General features: G+C 40.8%; 2 protein-coding genes across 2 annotated transcripts in view; one reads left to right on the top strand and one right to left on the bottom strand.

The window, feature by feature from the left end:
* LOC108499834 (glycerol-3-phosphate acyltransferase 3-like) overlaps nt 1-6,477 on the bottom strand; it is a 25,938-nt gene extending 19,461 nt beyond the window's left edge. Inside the window, exon 1 of the mRNA XM_017820078.1 lies at nt 6,334-6,477. Coding sequence (XP_017675567.1) covers nt 6,334-6,477 — 144 coding nt within the window. The remainder of the gene's footprint in view (nt 1-6,333) is intronic.
* FAM175A (family with sequence similarity 175 member A) lies at nt 6,464-13,820 on the top strand. Its single transcript, XM_017820166.1, has 9 exons — nt 6,464-6,573; nt 7,693-7,783; nt 9,124-9,160; nt 10,032-10,098; nt 10,778-10,971; nt 11,589-11,708; nt 12,026-12,110; nt 12,597-12,705; nt 12,856-13,820. The coding sequence occupies exons 1-9, from the start codon at nt 6,487-6,489 to the stop codon at nt 13,281-13,283; spliced, it is 1,218 nt and encodes a 405-aa protein (XP_017675655.1). The 5' UTR covers nt 6,464-6,486; the 3' UTR covers nt 13,284-13,820.

The following is a 13,820-nucleotide window of genomic DNA, read 5'->3' as shown; positions in this document are numbered from 1 at the left end:
AAGTATTGATAGGACACCACAAAGTAACAGGAAGTTGTGGTGACTCGCTTAATGGGATGCCTCAGCAATAAGTTTGGACATACAAAAGACGGATTCTTTCTTAAAAGGATAGAAGGGAATACAGACTTGCCTACCCTGGGTGGGAGTAAGAAGATGTTTCCCCTCCTGAATAGGGCAGAATTGTTTTCCATCCCATGAAACCTTATCATTTGCACAGCCTAACTCTTACAAAGTCATATTCCCCACTACACCATGAGCACAGACACTGTAATCCTTACCTGCCACTTTCTAAAAATACCAGAGAGCAAGCAACCCCCTCCCATGTTCACCCATCTATTATGCTGAATTATGGGATTGTCAGCTATAATTTTCCCTGGCAAACCACTCAGCCCAAGACACATGAGGTTTTTTGAGGGTTGCTGAGACAATTATCACAGATGTATGAGGAAAAAAAAACCAAAACAGGTTTAGAGGGGGAATAAATAGAGAGATCTTGGCAGTATTGCTTTTCACCAAACATGTCACATTTTCCACACAGCAAAAGATAATTACTACACCTATTCCACTCAGTTTGCTCCTGGACACATAGCACTGCAACAACCCACTGCAGTGAAAGCATCATCTTGAATTCATGGGCCAGCCTGGCAGCCCCAGCCCCTTGCAGGTTTGTGAAAGAGGAAGCCATAGGGATGGCGTTCCAAGTGAAAGAATTGAAGAGTTGCTAGTAGCCTCTCTATTGAGGTGGTCAAACTATCCAGCCCAAAGGCACTACAAAATCCATATGGATTGGAATTTTATCTCTGCCTTGAATGAAGGTGATGCACTTGCTCATGATGTGAAGAAGAAAGAAAATCTTTTATTTCTCAAGGCAATTCATAACACAGCTTCCTGTTTTTTGGTCAGAAATTTGGCATAGCTTTTTACACCCCAGCACAATAATTGATCTTTTATTATTTCCAAAGAACCACTGAACTATACATTTGTCGAATCCAGTATGAGCTGAATAACTACAATTTGTGATGGGGCTACACAAATTTCCTTGGCAGAGTAATTTCTTTCAGAATTAATTCTGCCAGCCACTGACTAAACAGAGCTTCTGCATGTCATTCTTCTGCCCTCTTTGTCCCTCTTACCAACAGCCAGCCATGCTGCAATCATATCCATTTCTAAGCTGGGAGAGGGAAGTGTGAAGGCATTGCAAATAATTCAAACAAACATGCAGCAACAGAATGTAGCATTCATTTGTAAGGTCTAGTATATAACAGCTGATGAATTTATACCAAATAGCCACAAGTGCTTCTTTATCACAAAGTACCCTGAATGTCAAGGAAAGCTGCAAGACAATGTGCAAAACTCTCTGTTCACGAAATCTAACTTAGAAGAAAGAGATGCTGATGACACAGGAGGAATTCAAGAGCAAAGCTCCCTTTAATTTAACAAATCTCAAATTGACACCCACAAGCATAAGAAATTCACTTGAAACAATCCTGGTCTCCTAGGGAAATGAAAAGGAGACAAAATGGGTGTCAGCCACCTACTCTTGGCTCTTGATCCCTTGGAGTCATTTTACTAATTTCATATTGCAAAACATTGCCTAATATCTAATTGCCAATTGTCATATGGAACCAGAATTATGACCCGTTTATTTTTTCAGTGCAAGGAGAAGCAAACACAGCACTGACCTCTGTCTATCTGTAGTGCCTTACATGGAAGTGTTAAATCAGGTATAAACAGCCTTTTCCTGTACAGCAGTCAGCTTTCGAGCAGATGCGTATACACTGTGAACAGATGAAAAACAGCAATGAGGCATAACAGCTTTCAAGAAGTGCCACTATGGTTTTGCCTTCCCAATACGCACCCTACTGCAGATACAGACTGGAAATAACACTTGGCATGGCCTCAAAGAGAAGGTATCACAGAGTCACAGAAATTTTGGGAACCACTCTTTCCAGGTATGCTTTCTTCCTGTTCAGTACTAACTATTCCAGTGACTCTGAGGGGATATCCTACAGGAGTTTGCAGCCTGCCTTTCTTACAATGCCTTTCTTATCAGACTACCAGAACATTGTATGTCCCCAGCAGATACTGTTCCAAAGGAGCACTGACACATCAGCTTCAGCCACGTGGTGCTTCAGATGTTGAAGTAATACATTCCCTAAAGGTTAACAAAGAGAAATTTCTATCTGAGGCGAATGACAATGACCACAACTATCAGTCATGGTCAACCATCTATCAGCTGATCTTTTTTATAGTAAATATACAGGGTATATTGTTTATGGTAAATATATAGTGTATTTTTTATAGTAAATATACAGGGTATATTGTTTAACTGTTTTGAGTTGAAACATGATCCAAAACTGCTTACATCTAGAAGTACAGAAGCACACACAAGCATTGCCATTAGGCACATGAAGGTGATACTATTGCTAAATGCTCTTCTGCCTCCAGTTTTAGGGCTCCCTGGCATTTCTGTGTGAGTTTTGCTATGCTACAAAGCAGGCTGATCTACTTAGAAAAGCCTTGTAAATCAATGACAGAGGGTCAAGAGAGCAAACCTGGGCTGATTAGCCAGTGTCAGTTAATATTCAGGGGTACCAGGATTATGCTTTGCAGGATAAGAAAGTCTTTCAAACAAAACTGACCAGAGCATTGTGCACTCCAGTAATTCTGATATGTGTACTTATACATGAAAACTACTAAGAATATATCTTTTTCAATTGCAGATATTAAAAATAAAATAAAATAAAATTTAAAAACAAAACCAAAACCAAACAAAAAAAAAGGAGAAAATAAAGGGCGTTTTTGTTTTTTGCTTATGTCTTCTCTATGTTTCAACCTCAAATTCCACACCTGATTGCTACTTAAGGGGGAAATAATCTCTGGTAGTTTTGTTTTGATATTTATCAAGACTGAGGTTCATGTTTTACTGGTGAAAAATCCTCCAAAAAGCCAGAATAACCTTAAAGATCACCTATTGCATGTAATAGCAATGTCAAGTGCAATATTTTTCTATAGAAACTACACTGTTTTCAGGCACTTAAATGCATCTTTGTACTCCTCTGCATTAACATTCTAACTGATCTATGTCTGCTGCCCTTAAGGTCTGTACAGATCCCATCTACACCACTAAACAGATATGTGTTTGTATCTGACCACAGTAAGATTGTGCTATTTATGCTTTATCTTTGGCCATCAACAGTTGAATTATGAAAACATTGAAGAAGTATGTTTGACTACTGTATCACTCATAGAATGACTGTAATACATTTAGCTCTGACCACACAAGCATTATTGTTTCCACACAACATAAATTCAACAATTACAGAACCTTATTTATTGTATCCTGTAGCTTACAACAGGCTTGAGTCTTTGTATCACAAAACAGGGAAATCCACTACATGTTCTGACTACATTTGTTTGCCTTAGCAATGCATAGATATCACAGGTGTGTAGGCATTACACGACTTTCAATACATATTTCACATATTGTCCATATAAATCTTGCATATGATTTGTGTATCACTGATGCTAAATGCAATAAAATAATTTGTCACTGCCCAACATTTATTGCATTGGTTAAATGTGTAACATTTTCTCCCAGCTCTGGCTTAGGAGTGACTGCAAACACAGCACAGGGTCCTTTGGGGCAATTCCTGAAAGACATCAGCATTCATCCCCTTTCATCATTTTCTCCACAAACAGCTATGGAATATGGACACATCCATCAGTTCTTGTTGCCTTCACCACGGCAACGTGGTCCACAATGGAATCATTTGTCGCAATGTATCACTTCACTTGTGTTGTACTTATTACCCCTTTTTTAATACCACATGGCTTGCATTGTAAGAAATGCATGCTAGCTCTTTCCCATTACCCTCGTCCATCATTCTGTATCATTCAGACACTTGTGTTCCCCTTATCCAGAGATCTAGATCATTTATGAGTGTGTTGAGAAATAAAAGTCCTAGCTGGTCCCTCTCTGCACTGTAACAACAGTTAAGAAGCACAACAATTTTCCTCTTCTAAATTTTGGCACCATTCACATATATTTTAAATAATACTTAAAGAATTTTATTTAAATACACCAGAACTAACCCTTCTCCTTCTAAATCTTGCCAACAAGTTTTAATGGAAAAAATATTACACTAAGAATATTAATTTTATATGCAACATAAAAAAAACATATTTGAGATCCCAAAAGCATGGAAATACAACTTAAAAGACCACAGGAGCATACATTCTATTTCAAGAGTCAGGCAATTAATGTCTAAGGCTAAGAATGTGCTTACCTATAGTCCTGGTGAGGGATGAAATCAAACATTTGCTTGCCTGATGTGAAGGGGTAAAACTCCTGCAGCCTTTAGACCAGACCTCTGATCATATTTCAAAGAATGTTGTCACTTTTAACTCTCTCTTCCTGAAATTGTTTTCTAGACCTTTCTTCTGACTGTTATGTCAGGAACACCTGCTAAAATGGGTAAAAATACATTACTACAAGTATTAAAAATGAGTAAAATGTGACAACTGAAAAAATACAGAACGTATATTCTGCAAACTCAGTCTATACCTGAGGAAGAAGTTGTACAATTTACTGCTCAGCATTGTTCAGCATTATCATTTTATTACTTCCTTATCACAATTTATTATGTTATTAACTAATAGTTAATATTAATTAATATTAACTATTAATTAATCGTGAAGATTCTCACCACGATCCTAAACAGAACAGTGCACCTCCAGACATCCTCACAGCTGCATGGCCTGTTTTGAAAGGCATGGCCTTGTTATGGACAGCAGGTCAGCCAGTGCCATGCCTTTTCATATTGCAGGCTGGCATGACACAATCCTCCCACTCCCAAGACATGAGCCCAGCTCACTCCACCCACACTCCCAGCAGGATGATGTGAGCCAGGCAGCTCAGTTTAAATGTCATTTTGATGAAAGCATCAAACTAAAGCTCGTAGTGCAGCTCAATGAGGCACTTCCATGAGCGCAGATCCTGCCTTTCAGCCTAGAGCTGCATCAGGTCCCAGAGCTTGCAGGCAGGAGACTGGCAGCCATGGATGGGGCCAGGACACCCTCGGGACAAGCCCTTGGGCTGCACTCACAGACATTCACAGAGACACAGAGGACTGAGCAGCCTTCCTAAATCAGAGCAGTGTTTCAATTGTTTCAGTATCCAGGAATTTAGACTTAAAACTGTGCCATTTAAGGCAAACTGCAAGGGATGATTTTCCAGAAGTCTCACTGGGCAGGTGGCAGGAAGAGGCTGGGAGAGTGAGGGAGGATAGAAGCGGGCACAGAGGAGGTGAGGTCTGGTGCTGTTGTTCACAAAATCAGTTTCATTGCACAGTGTGTAATAAGCCAATAATTACACTACACACTTGAAAGAGATATTGATTATCTATTTCAGAGTTGCACAATCATGGGTCCTCGGTGGTATTTCACAAATCAAGCACGCCAACTATCAAAATTTTTCACTATTTATACATTTTAGCAAACAAAGGTATTAATGTTCATTGGTTACAAGTTACATAGTTGTCCTTTTAATTAGTATTGTATCTTCTATTGTTTAATGATTCTCTTGCTTCTTATGCTAATTAGTCCACAGGCTCAGTCTTTCTCTTCTTTTGGGCCAGTGGGTTTCTTGAGTTGGTGGCCGTAAGTCAGTGGTTGCCATCTTACCACTGACAGAATTACCTTTCATGCAGTTGAAGCTGATTCAGCACAGTTGCTGAGTTGTCTTCATTAGTTTCTTCCTTATCTTGGGAATTCTGCCAGATGTCTTTGTGGCCCATAAACATTGCATTCTTTGTGTCCACTATGAGTGATACATCCTTCTTTCCAAGCTTTGCTAACCTCCCCATGGGCTGAGATTGTTGAAGCATGTCCAGCCCTAAACCTTAACAAGGCAATTTTACCAACAAGTAATTTGTCTTTCTGACACCTGGACACCACTTAGAGATTGTTTGTTAGCTGCTATTTTATAGTCTTAAGCTGAGCCAGGGGAGATTTAAGTTGAACATTAGGTTGGATTTCTTCACAGAAAGAAGTGCTTGGGAACTGGAATGGACTGCCCAGGGAGATGGTGGAGGCACCATCCTTGGAGGTGTTTAACGAGACTGGATGTGGCAGTTAGTGCCATGGTCTAGTTGACACCGTGGTGTCGGGTCATGGGTTGGACTCGATGATCTCAGAGGTCTTTTCCAACCTAATTGATTCCGTGATTCTGTGATCCGTTTTCACCGATTAAATCGCCTATCTTGTTGATTAGCTTTGAAAGCACACAAAGACCAAACATCAGAGGACACCCTTTCTGAAGAAAACGTTTACACGTTCCACGTTTCTCCCCGGCGCGGGCGGCTGAGGGGATCCCGCGTCCCTGCGGGGCCGGGCTGTGCCCGCCCGGGCCCGGCGCGGCGCTGCCGCCAGCGGCCGCTGGGGGCTCCCGCCGTGCGGCGCGGCCCGTCCCGCCATTGCCGGGGCATGGAGGGCGAGAGCACCTCGGCCCTGCTCTCGGGCTTCGTCTTCGGCGCGCTCGCCTTCCAGCACCTCAGCACCGACTCGGACACGGTGGGTGCCGCGGAAGAGGGGAGCGAGGAAGCGGAGGGAGGGAGGGAGGGGCCGCCCCCGCCGTGGCCGCGCCGGCGCCGGGCCTCCCTCTGCCCGGGCTCCCGGCGCGGCCCCAGGGCTGTGGGTCTCTGCCGCCCCGCCGCGCACGGGAGTCGCTTTGTGTGCGAGCGGCGGGGAAACGCGGGGTCTTCCCGGTAAACCGGGAGGCTGCGGCGGCTGCAGCGCCGTGTCTGCCCAGGAGCGAGCGAAGGGCTGGTGTGGCCGCCTAGCCCGAGCCTGGGCGGCGGGCAGCATCCGCACAGCCGTGGGCTGCTCGCTGCTGAACGAGGAGGGACGGGAGACAGCCGAGGAGGATGCATCACTACTTGTTGGGTTTTGCTTTTTTTCCCCTCGGAACTACGGGCTAATATTGAAAAATTAGTGAAAACCTAGTCTATTAAAAAAAAAAAAAAGTTCATTTTGACACCTTTTTTTCCTTTTCTGAAGACAGCATTTGGACTTAATATGAGAGGGAAAATCCTCTTAGAATATCCTGAGTTGGAAGGGAGCCATAGGGATAATCAAAGTCCAACTCCTGGCTCTGCATAGGAGGACAGCCCTAAGAGTCACACCAGGTCCCTGAGAGCATTGTCCAAACACTTCTTGAACTCTGTCGGGCTTGGTGCTGTGATCACTTCCCTGGGGAGCCTGCTCCAGTGCCCAACCACCCTCTGGGTGAAAAACCTTTTCCTTTATCCAGCCTAAACCTCCCCCGACTCAGCTTCATTCTGTTTCCTCGAGTCCTGTCACCGGTCACAAGAGTGAAGAGATCAGTGCCTACCCCTCCTCTGCCCCTCACAAGGAAGCTGTAGACTTCAATGAGGTCTCCCCTCAGTCTCCTCCAAGCTGAACAGACCAAGTGACCTCAGCCGCTCCTCATACGGCTTCCCCTCAGGGCCCTTCATCATCTTCATGGCCCTTCTTTGGACATTCTCTAATAGCTTTGTATTTTTCTTATATTGTGGCACCCAAAATTGCACACAGGATTAGAGGTAAGGCCCCACCAGCACCAAGTACAGCAGGAGTGTCTGTTCAATGCTACGGTTAACATGAACACTTTTTTCTTCTTCCCCTCTACAGGAAGGTTTTCTCCTTGGAGATGTGAAAGGTGAAGCCAAGAACAGCATTACTGACTCACAAATGGATGATGTCGAAGTTGTTTATACAATAGGTTAGTCTGTCCATATTTTTAATACACTGCTTGGTTTCAGGCAATATATGAATGCTTTAGTTTTGAAGGAGGGCAGTCAAAAACTTAGAGCAATATCAAAGCTGTGAGATCCAGGAGTGCACGTTGGTGTAAAAAACATTATTTTGCAACATTTTAATTGCTACAAAAGTTACAATACTACTGCAGAAAACAGAGTAACTTTAAATAAATACTAGTTCTTAGTTCCTTGAATAGCTGCTCTTTACCAAGTATCTCTTAGATTAAAGGTAATTTAGGGTTTAGACTGCTACTTTGTCCTGGCCACAACACAAACTCTCCTGAACTACAGTTGCCCTGAAAAACTCGGTCTATTTCAGTGATGTGACCTATAATGTATTAGCATTTATTACCTCATTGGGAGCTTATAAAATACTGTGTCTGAAGGCTGCAAGCTGTTTATTGATTTCATTAAGCAGATGTCAGATGTATTTTTTTTATAGTCTTCACGGGATTGGAGTGGATGTGCATTTTATACTGGCCCTTACATTTGTATACATACATGCACACACAGTTAACTCCATTCCTTTCAAATGCAGTTATACAAAAAGAAACAGAACAAGGTAATGCAGCATGTGCCTTCTTGCCAATCTTCCGGAAAATATGGTAGGGAGAAATTACAACTCGTTTTCTAGTTTTACTCTAGGATACAATTAAGGTGTAACACTTTCCTTCACAGAGTCTCACAGGTGAACCAAAAATGTGGGGAATTTTTTGCAGTGGCATTGATCAGGTTACCCAGAGTCTTGTTATTACATTCTCACAGGCAGACTTAGTTGCTCTAAAGTTTGGAGGTTTTTTTCAGTTATCTTGTGAAAATGAAAACAGTGGAGAATTTAGGTTAAAAAAAAAGGATTTAGAATGCCATTAGATCACCTGCCATTTTTTTTCTGGTTGTCAGCCTTCCATTTATCTACCCTGTGGGTTTCTGTTCTTCAGCCTCATCTTACTAACGGCATCTATGCCTTGTTGCAGAGTAACTCAAGCGAAATCTTTCATATTACATACTACTCCTGTACTTTGACAGAAGGGAGAGAGAAATAAAATGCCCAACTTGATTTTTCATTTGACAAAATACACAAAAAAATACAGTTTACAGAAGTGGTTCCCTTTACATTTGAACAAATTAATTAGAATATATTTTTTAAATATTTCCTTTCTTCACCTTATTAATGCATTTGTTTTTAAGAAATTATATAAAATTATTTCTTGGTTCTGCTATGAGTTTAATACTGATCATAGCATACAGAAGAATATACATCATGAACTGATGAACCTGGTGTAATATTACTTTCACTTTCCAGATATACAGAAGCATATTCCCTGCTACCAGCTGTTCAGGTAAGAGTCTTAAGTAAACAGATACAAAATGCCTAACTTGAACTCTTCAGGATTTAAACTTATATTACATTACTTGAGAAAATCACACGATGTAACTATAGTAGCCATATCAACCTCTTGGAATAACAGATGCAAAATGCCTTATGTTATTCCTATTCTTTTTTATTATGTCTTTTTTTTGGTCTTTGCCTATGTATATGGAAAAAGAGATATGACACAGTGCACTTTCTGGTGAGCTATGATACCATGTAAAGTAAAGAATAATATCAACATACTGAAAAAAACCATTGCTTTACTAAAAGCATACATTCTCGCCACTCACCCTCAAAAATAATAACAATAAAAATTTTAAAAATAAATAAAAAGGTACAGCCATAGGCTTCTAAGTGGGTCAATAAAAGAAACACTTGTTAGCCCCATAGCAGGAGTAGTTTCAAAAGTTAGTATTCAGAGTTCCACCATAGATGGAAACACAGCTGTGCAGGTTTACACCCCTGTAAGGGGAGAATCACAGTTTCCTTCTCAAACCTTTCTGAAAATTAATAAACCCAGCTCTTATTAGAAATGCATTTTTATATCAAATTGAAGGCATCTTATTTTTTTGTAGTTCAGAGAACACAGGTGCTACTTTTAACTTATATCCCAGCAGCACTGATGCTAGAAGAGGATCTGGGCTGTACAAGACCTCCTACAGAACTATCTGAATAATGAAATCACCTGCTCTGTCCCAGCAGAGAAGCTGTGGCAGCATATTGTTATGCTTAATAGGAGGGGGAAAAGACTACTAGAGATGATTACCAGAATGTTAGTGAATAGTTATTTCTTCAGTAGCATTTTTTCCCCTCTAATTGTCCTAATTTTCTTCTTCTAGCTTTTATAATTCTGCAGGAGAACTGAATGAACTTGCCCTGAAGAAAATACTATCAGGCTGTAAGAAGGTATTTTATTTTCAAATCTAAACCATACTGAGGACCTTACTGAAATTTTGGAGGCTGTTCTGGATACCTTTTGCATCAAGCTTTTTTTCTCTCCTCATTTTAAATCTTTTATCTAGTCCCCTATGCTGCTGGTCAAGGCAGATGCATCATCTCTTCCCCCTAGAAAACCAGATTAGGTTATCCTTGGTATATATATGTAGGGTTTGTTACATATACGTCACAACTTTATTTGTTCTTATTAATTTCCCAAGTGAACACTTCGAGTATCCCAAAGGAATTCTATCAATTTCTAGCTTAAGATGAGTTAAGGTCAGCTTGCTCAAATGGTTAAGCACCATTTGACCAAAAAAAATTAGTCTTCTCTACAGAAGAAATTTTTACAGGGAGAAGGTATAAGCTGAAAAGAAACAAACCACAAAATAGCAGAACAAAGTTTGCAGAGTTTCAGCTTGAGCACAAGCTCAGAAACAGGCCAGTTCAACACATGGTTTTGAAGGAAAGAAGCTGCCATACTGGAATTAGGCTTAGATGTTTTAAGGGTTTCAAGTTAACTGCTTGAATATGTACATATCACCAAACAATTCAGACTTGTGACTTTGTACTGTATCAACCTTGCTTCACTGTGACACACAGGGACAGCAGAATTCAACACTAACAATGATTTTTCTTCTGCCTGCAGAGTGTAATAGGATGGTACAAATTCAGACGCAACACAGACCAGACCATGACATTCCGGGAGAGACTCCTCCATAAGAACCTGCAGTCACACCTATCAAATCAGGGTCTTGTATTCCTTCTGTTAACCTCTAGTGTGATGACAGAAAGTTGTTCTACTTACAGACTGGAACATGCCTTACATCGGCCACAGGAAGGGTAATAATTGGTTTGTTTTCTACAGTGTGTGCTCTAACTTGAAACAGTTGTGGTTTTTTTTCACTTTGTTGCAAATGAATTATTAACACTGTTTATTTTACCCTTGAAACTTATACATTAGGTAAGATCCCTCCTTATATTGCTAGAGCACAGTTCAAAGCTTACCCTGGGACTCTATTCTGGGATGTCCCTTTATATCTGTAGTGCCAGCATCATCAGGCAGACACTGTCAGCATATTTATGTACATAAGCTGTTCTTGATCAAGTTGGTTTTCTCTATAGGACTTCAACCATCCATGGTGTTTATCTTGACATATTAAGATATCTAAATTGGTGGTAACTATTTTCAGAGACATGCTGCCCACAGGCTAGGCTTAACAAGCAAGTATTGCATTATTGTGTATTGTACTCAGAAACAGGGGAAATAATACAGGCTCAGTGTCTGGTTGCTCCTGGAGTTTGCCTTTAGCCTCATCTCTGTCTCATGTAATACATTTAGCAAGGACTAACTATACTGTAAACCCCCATCTGGGATGCTTAACAGTCAAGAACTGCTAACTATCAAAAAGAGGCCTCTGATGTTAATAGATCATGTTTTTATACTTCTGCTTTTTCAGTCTTTTCCAGAAAGTCCCTTTGGTGGTTACCAATCTGGGTATGGCAGAACAGCAAGGCTACAGAACAGTGTCTGGCTCCTGCGTATCTTCTGGCTTTGTGAGAGCAGTAAGACAACACAGGTACAATGACATATCGACTGACAGCTGTTGCTTCCCGTTAACATAACTATACTTACCTTTCTATAAAAGCATTTAAGTGTTTTTGCAAATGCTACAGCTGTATCCTGCTCACTTTTTGTCCTTTATCTGCAATTATTTAGCATTCCGCCACACTTGGAAATTAGTTCAGTCCCATACTCTGCCAGGAGAGCAGCTGTCTGTCTCAACATAGGCACCTGCCACTGAAGCTCAAAATGCTTATTTATTCTTTAAAGCTCCTACTAAGTAAGCACTGGGATAACTAACTTGAATTATACAGTTACATTCTTGGCCCACAGGTCAGAGTTCTTTCACGAGGATGGATCCTTGCAAGAGGTTCATAAGATAAATGAGATGTATGCCACTTTGCAGGAGGAACTCAAGGTAAGCCAGGCATACCTGCCTCACCTTTGGTAGTACTACAAAACTGAAGTCAAGCAGAGGGTACAACATCTTGCACTACATGAGAAACAAACCTGTGTTTTGAAAGAGCATCCGAAAGATCAGGGAGTTCCATTTACTATCAGCAGCTGCACATTATGTTCTCAAAGTTGAAGACTTAAGGTTCCATTTGATAGAAGTACACTGATAAATCTTCAAGTTCACTAATAAATTCTCACAAGAGGATTATTTTGACGAGTACTATCTGTAGTTTGTTAGATCTTTGCTTAGATAGGAACAAATAAAACATCCTGCACCTCATTCAACACAAGGTTTAAGTGATCTCTAAAATCCACCTCAACTTCATTACTTAAGCTTTTACTACTTTGTGTTCAACTTAATTGTGAGTACCTTTAAGGATTTTGCAACAAGGTTAAAGTCAGCTTCTGTGAATACTATTAATCTGATCAAATGCCCTTTTTCTTGCAGAAAATATGCTTTACAGTAGAAGTCAGTGAACGATCTGTAGAGAAACTTTTAGCAGAGGTGAGGCAATTAAAAGAAGAAATAAAGAGGAAAAAGCAACAAGGTTGTTCAGGTAAGTTAACCAAATGTAATGCCAGCTTTAGACTTCCAAAGTTTGTTCAACTGGCAGAAGCGGAAAACACTTCTGAACTTGAGGCAGCCAAAACAGCAGGGGTAGGAGAGTGCAAGAGATTTTGAAACTGTAACTTTTTTTTCCCCCCAGGAGAAGACAGAAACTACACAGGAGAGCCAAAGGAGAATGTTCTCCTTTGTCAGGCACTGCAAACATTTTTCCCCAATTCTGGACTTCAGACATGTATTGTTTCCTTCAAAGGCCAACAGATATCCAAGAACTGCTGTAACATTAACCATAATATTAATGTCATGGACAAACTGACTCTCATGGTAGAGGAAAGAGACTTCACTGAAGCTGAAACAAGACATCTAACCAAGCGTAAAGTCAGAGGGACCACAACAGTATCAAAGTCATTCAAGAAATCCAGATCATTGCAGCTTCACCGAGAATCACTTGCAGACCCAGAGGACAGTGACCAGGACAGGAAGCTTACACTGAGCAGCACTGAATCAGACGAGGATGTGTTGGAAAAAAATAGAGACACAAATGAATACCCACACTCTCCTACTTTCTGATCTGTTAATGATTTGTCAGATGACTTCACACCAAAAGCTACTGCCAGCATATTCAAGTGATGTGTCAATTTTCAGCACTGCAGGGATGTATATAACTTAATCCATTTTTGCAAAACGTACAGGGTTTGTTTGGGGTTTCTGTCCAGTGCATGAATCCTGTTCAGCATAACAATATCCAGATGACATTCCCTCATTTTGCCTGCCAGAGTTCCATCTGTAGTCTCTCTCTCAGGGTTTAAAGACTATGCCAGCAGTCAGATAAGCACATACTGCCTCAAACTAATACAACTTCAAACTGCTGTTGAAGAAGCAGTACTATCCTTTTTCCTCAGCAGAAGCTGATGCAGGCAGCACCAAATGAACACAGATAACTTAGAATTAGCAGTCTACTTGAACTGCCACATTTTAAATACTTTTACTTTATCCTTAGGAAACCAGTACTTGTTCATTTCCCCCCATCTTACAATCCAGAGAGGATAAAAACCAGCCACCTAAAGTTTAACAAGACCTGTGAGCTCAGAAAGGGGTCCAGAAAGC

The sequence above is a fragment of the Lepidothrix coronata genome, unplaced genomic scaffold (assembly GCF_001604755.1).
Source record: "Lepidothrix coronata isolate B3197 unplaced genomic scaffold, Lepidothrix_coronata-1.0 Scaffold79, whole genome shotgun sequence".
In the NCBI taxonomy this organism is placed as follows: Eukaryota; Metazoa; Chordata; class Aves; order Passeriformes; family Pipridae; genus Lepidothrix; species Lepidothrix coronata.
This window is presented reverse-complemented; position numbering and strand designations above follow the sequence as displayed.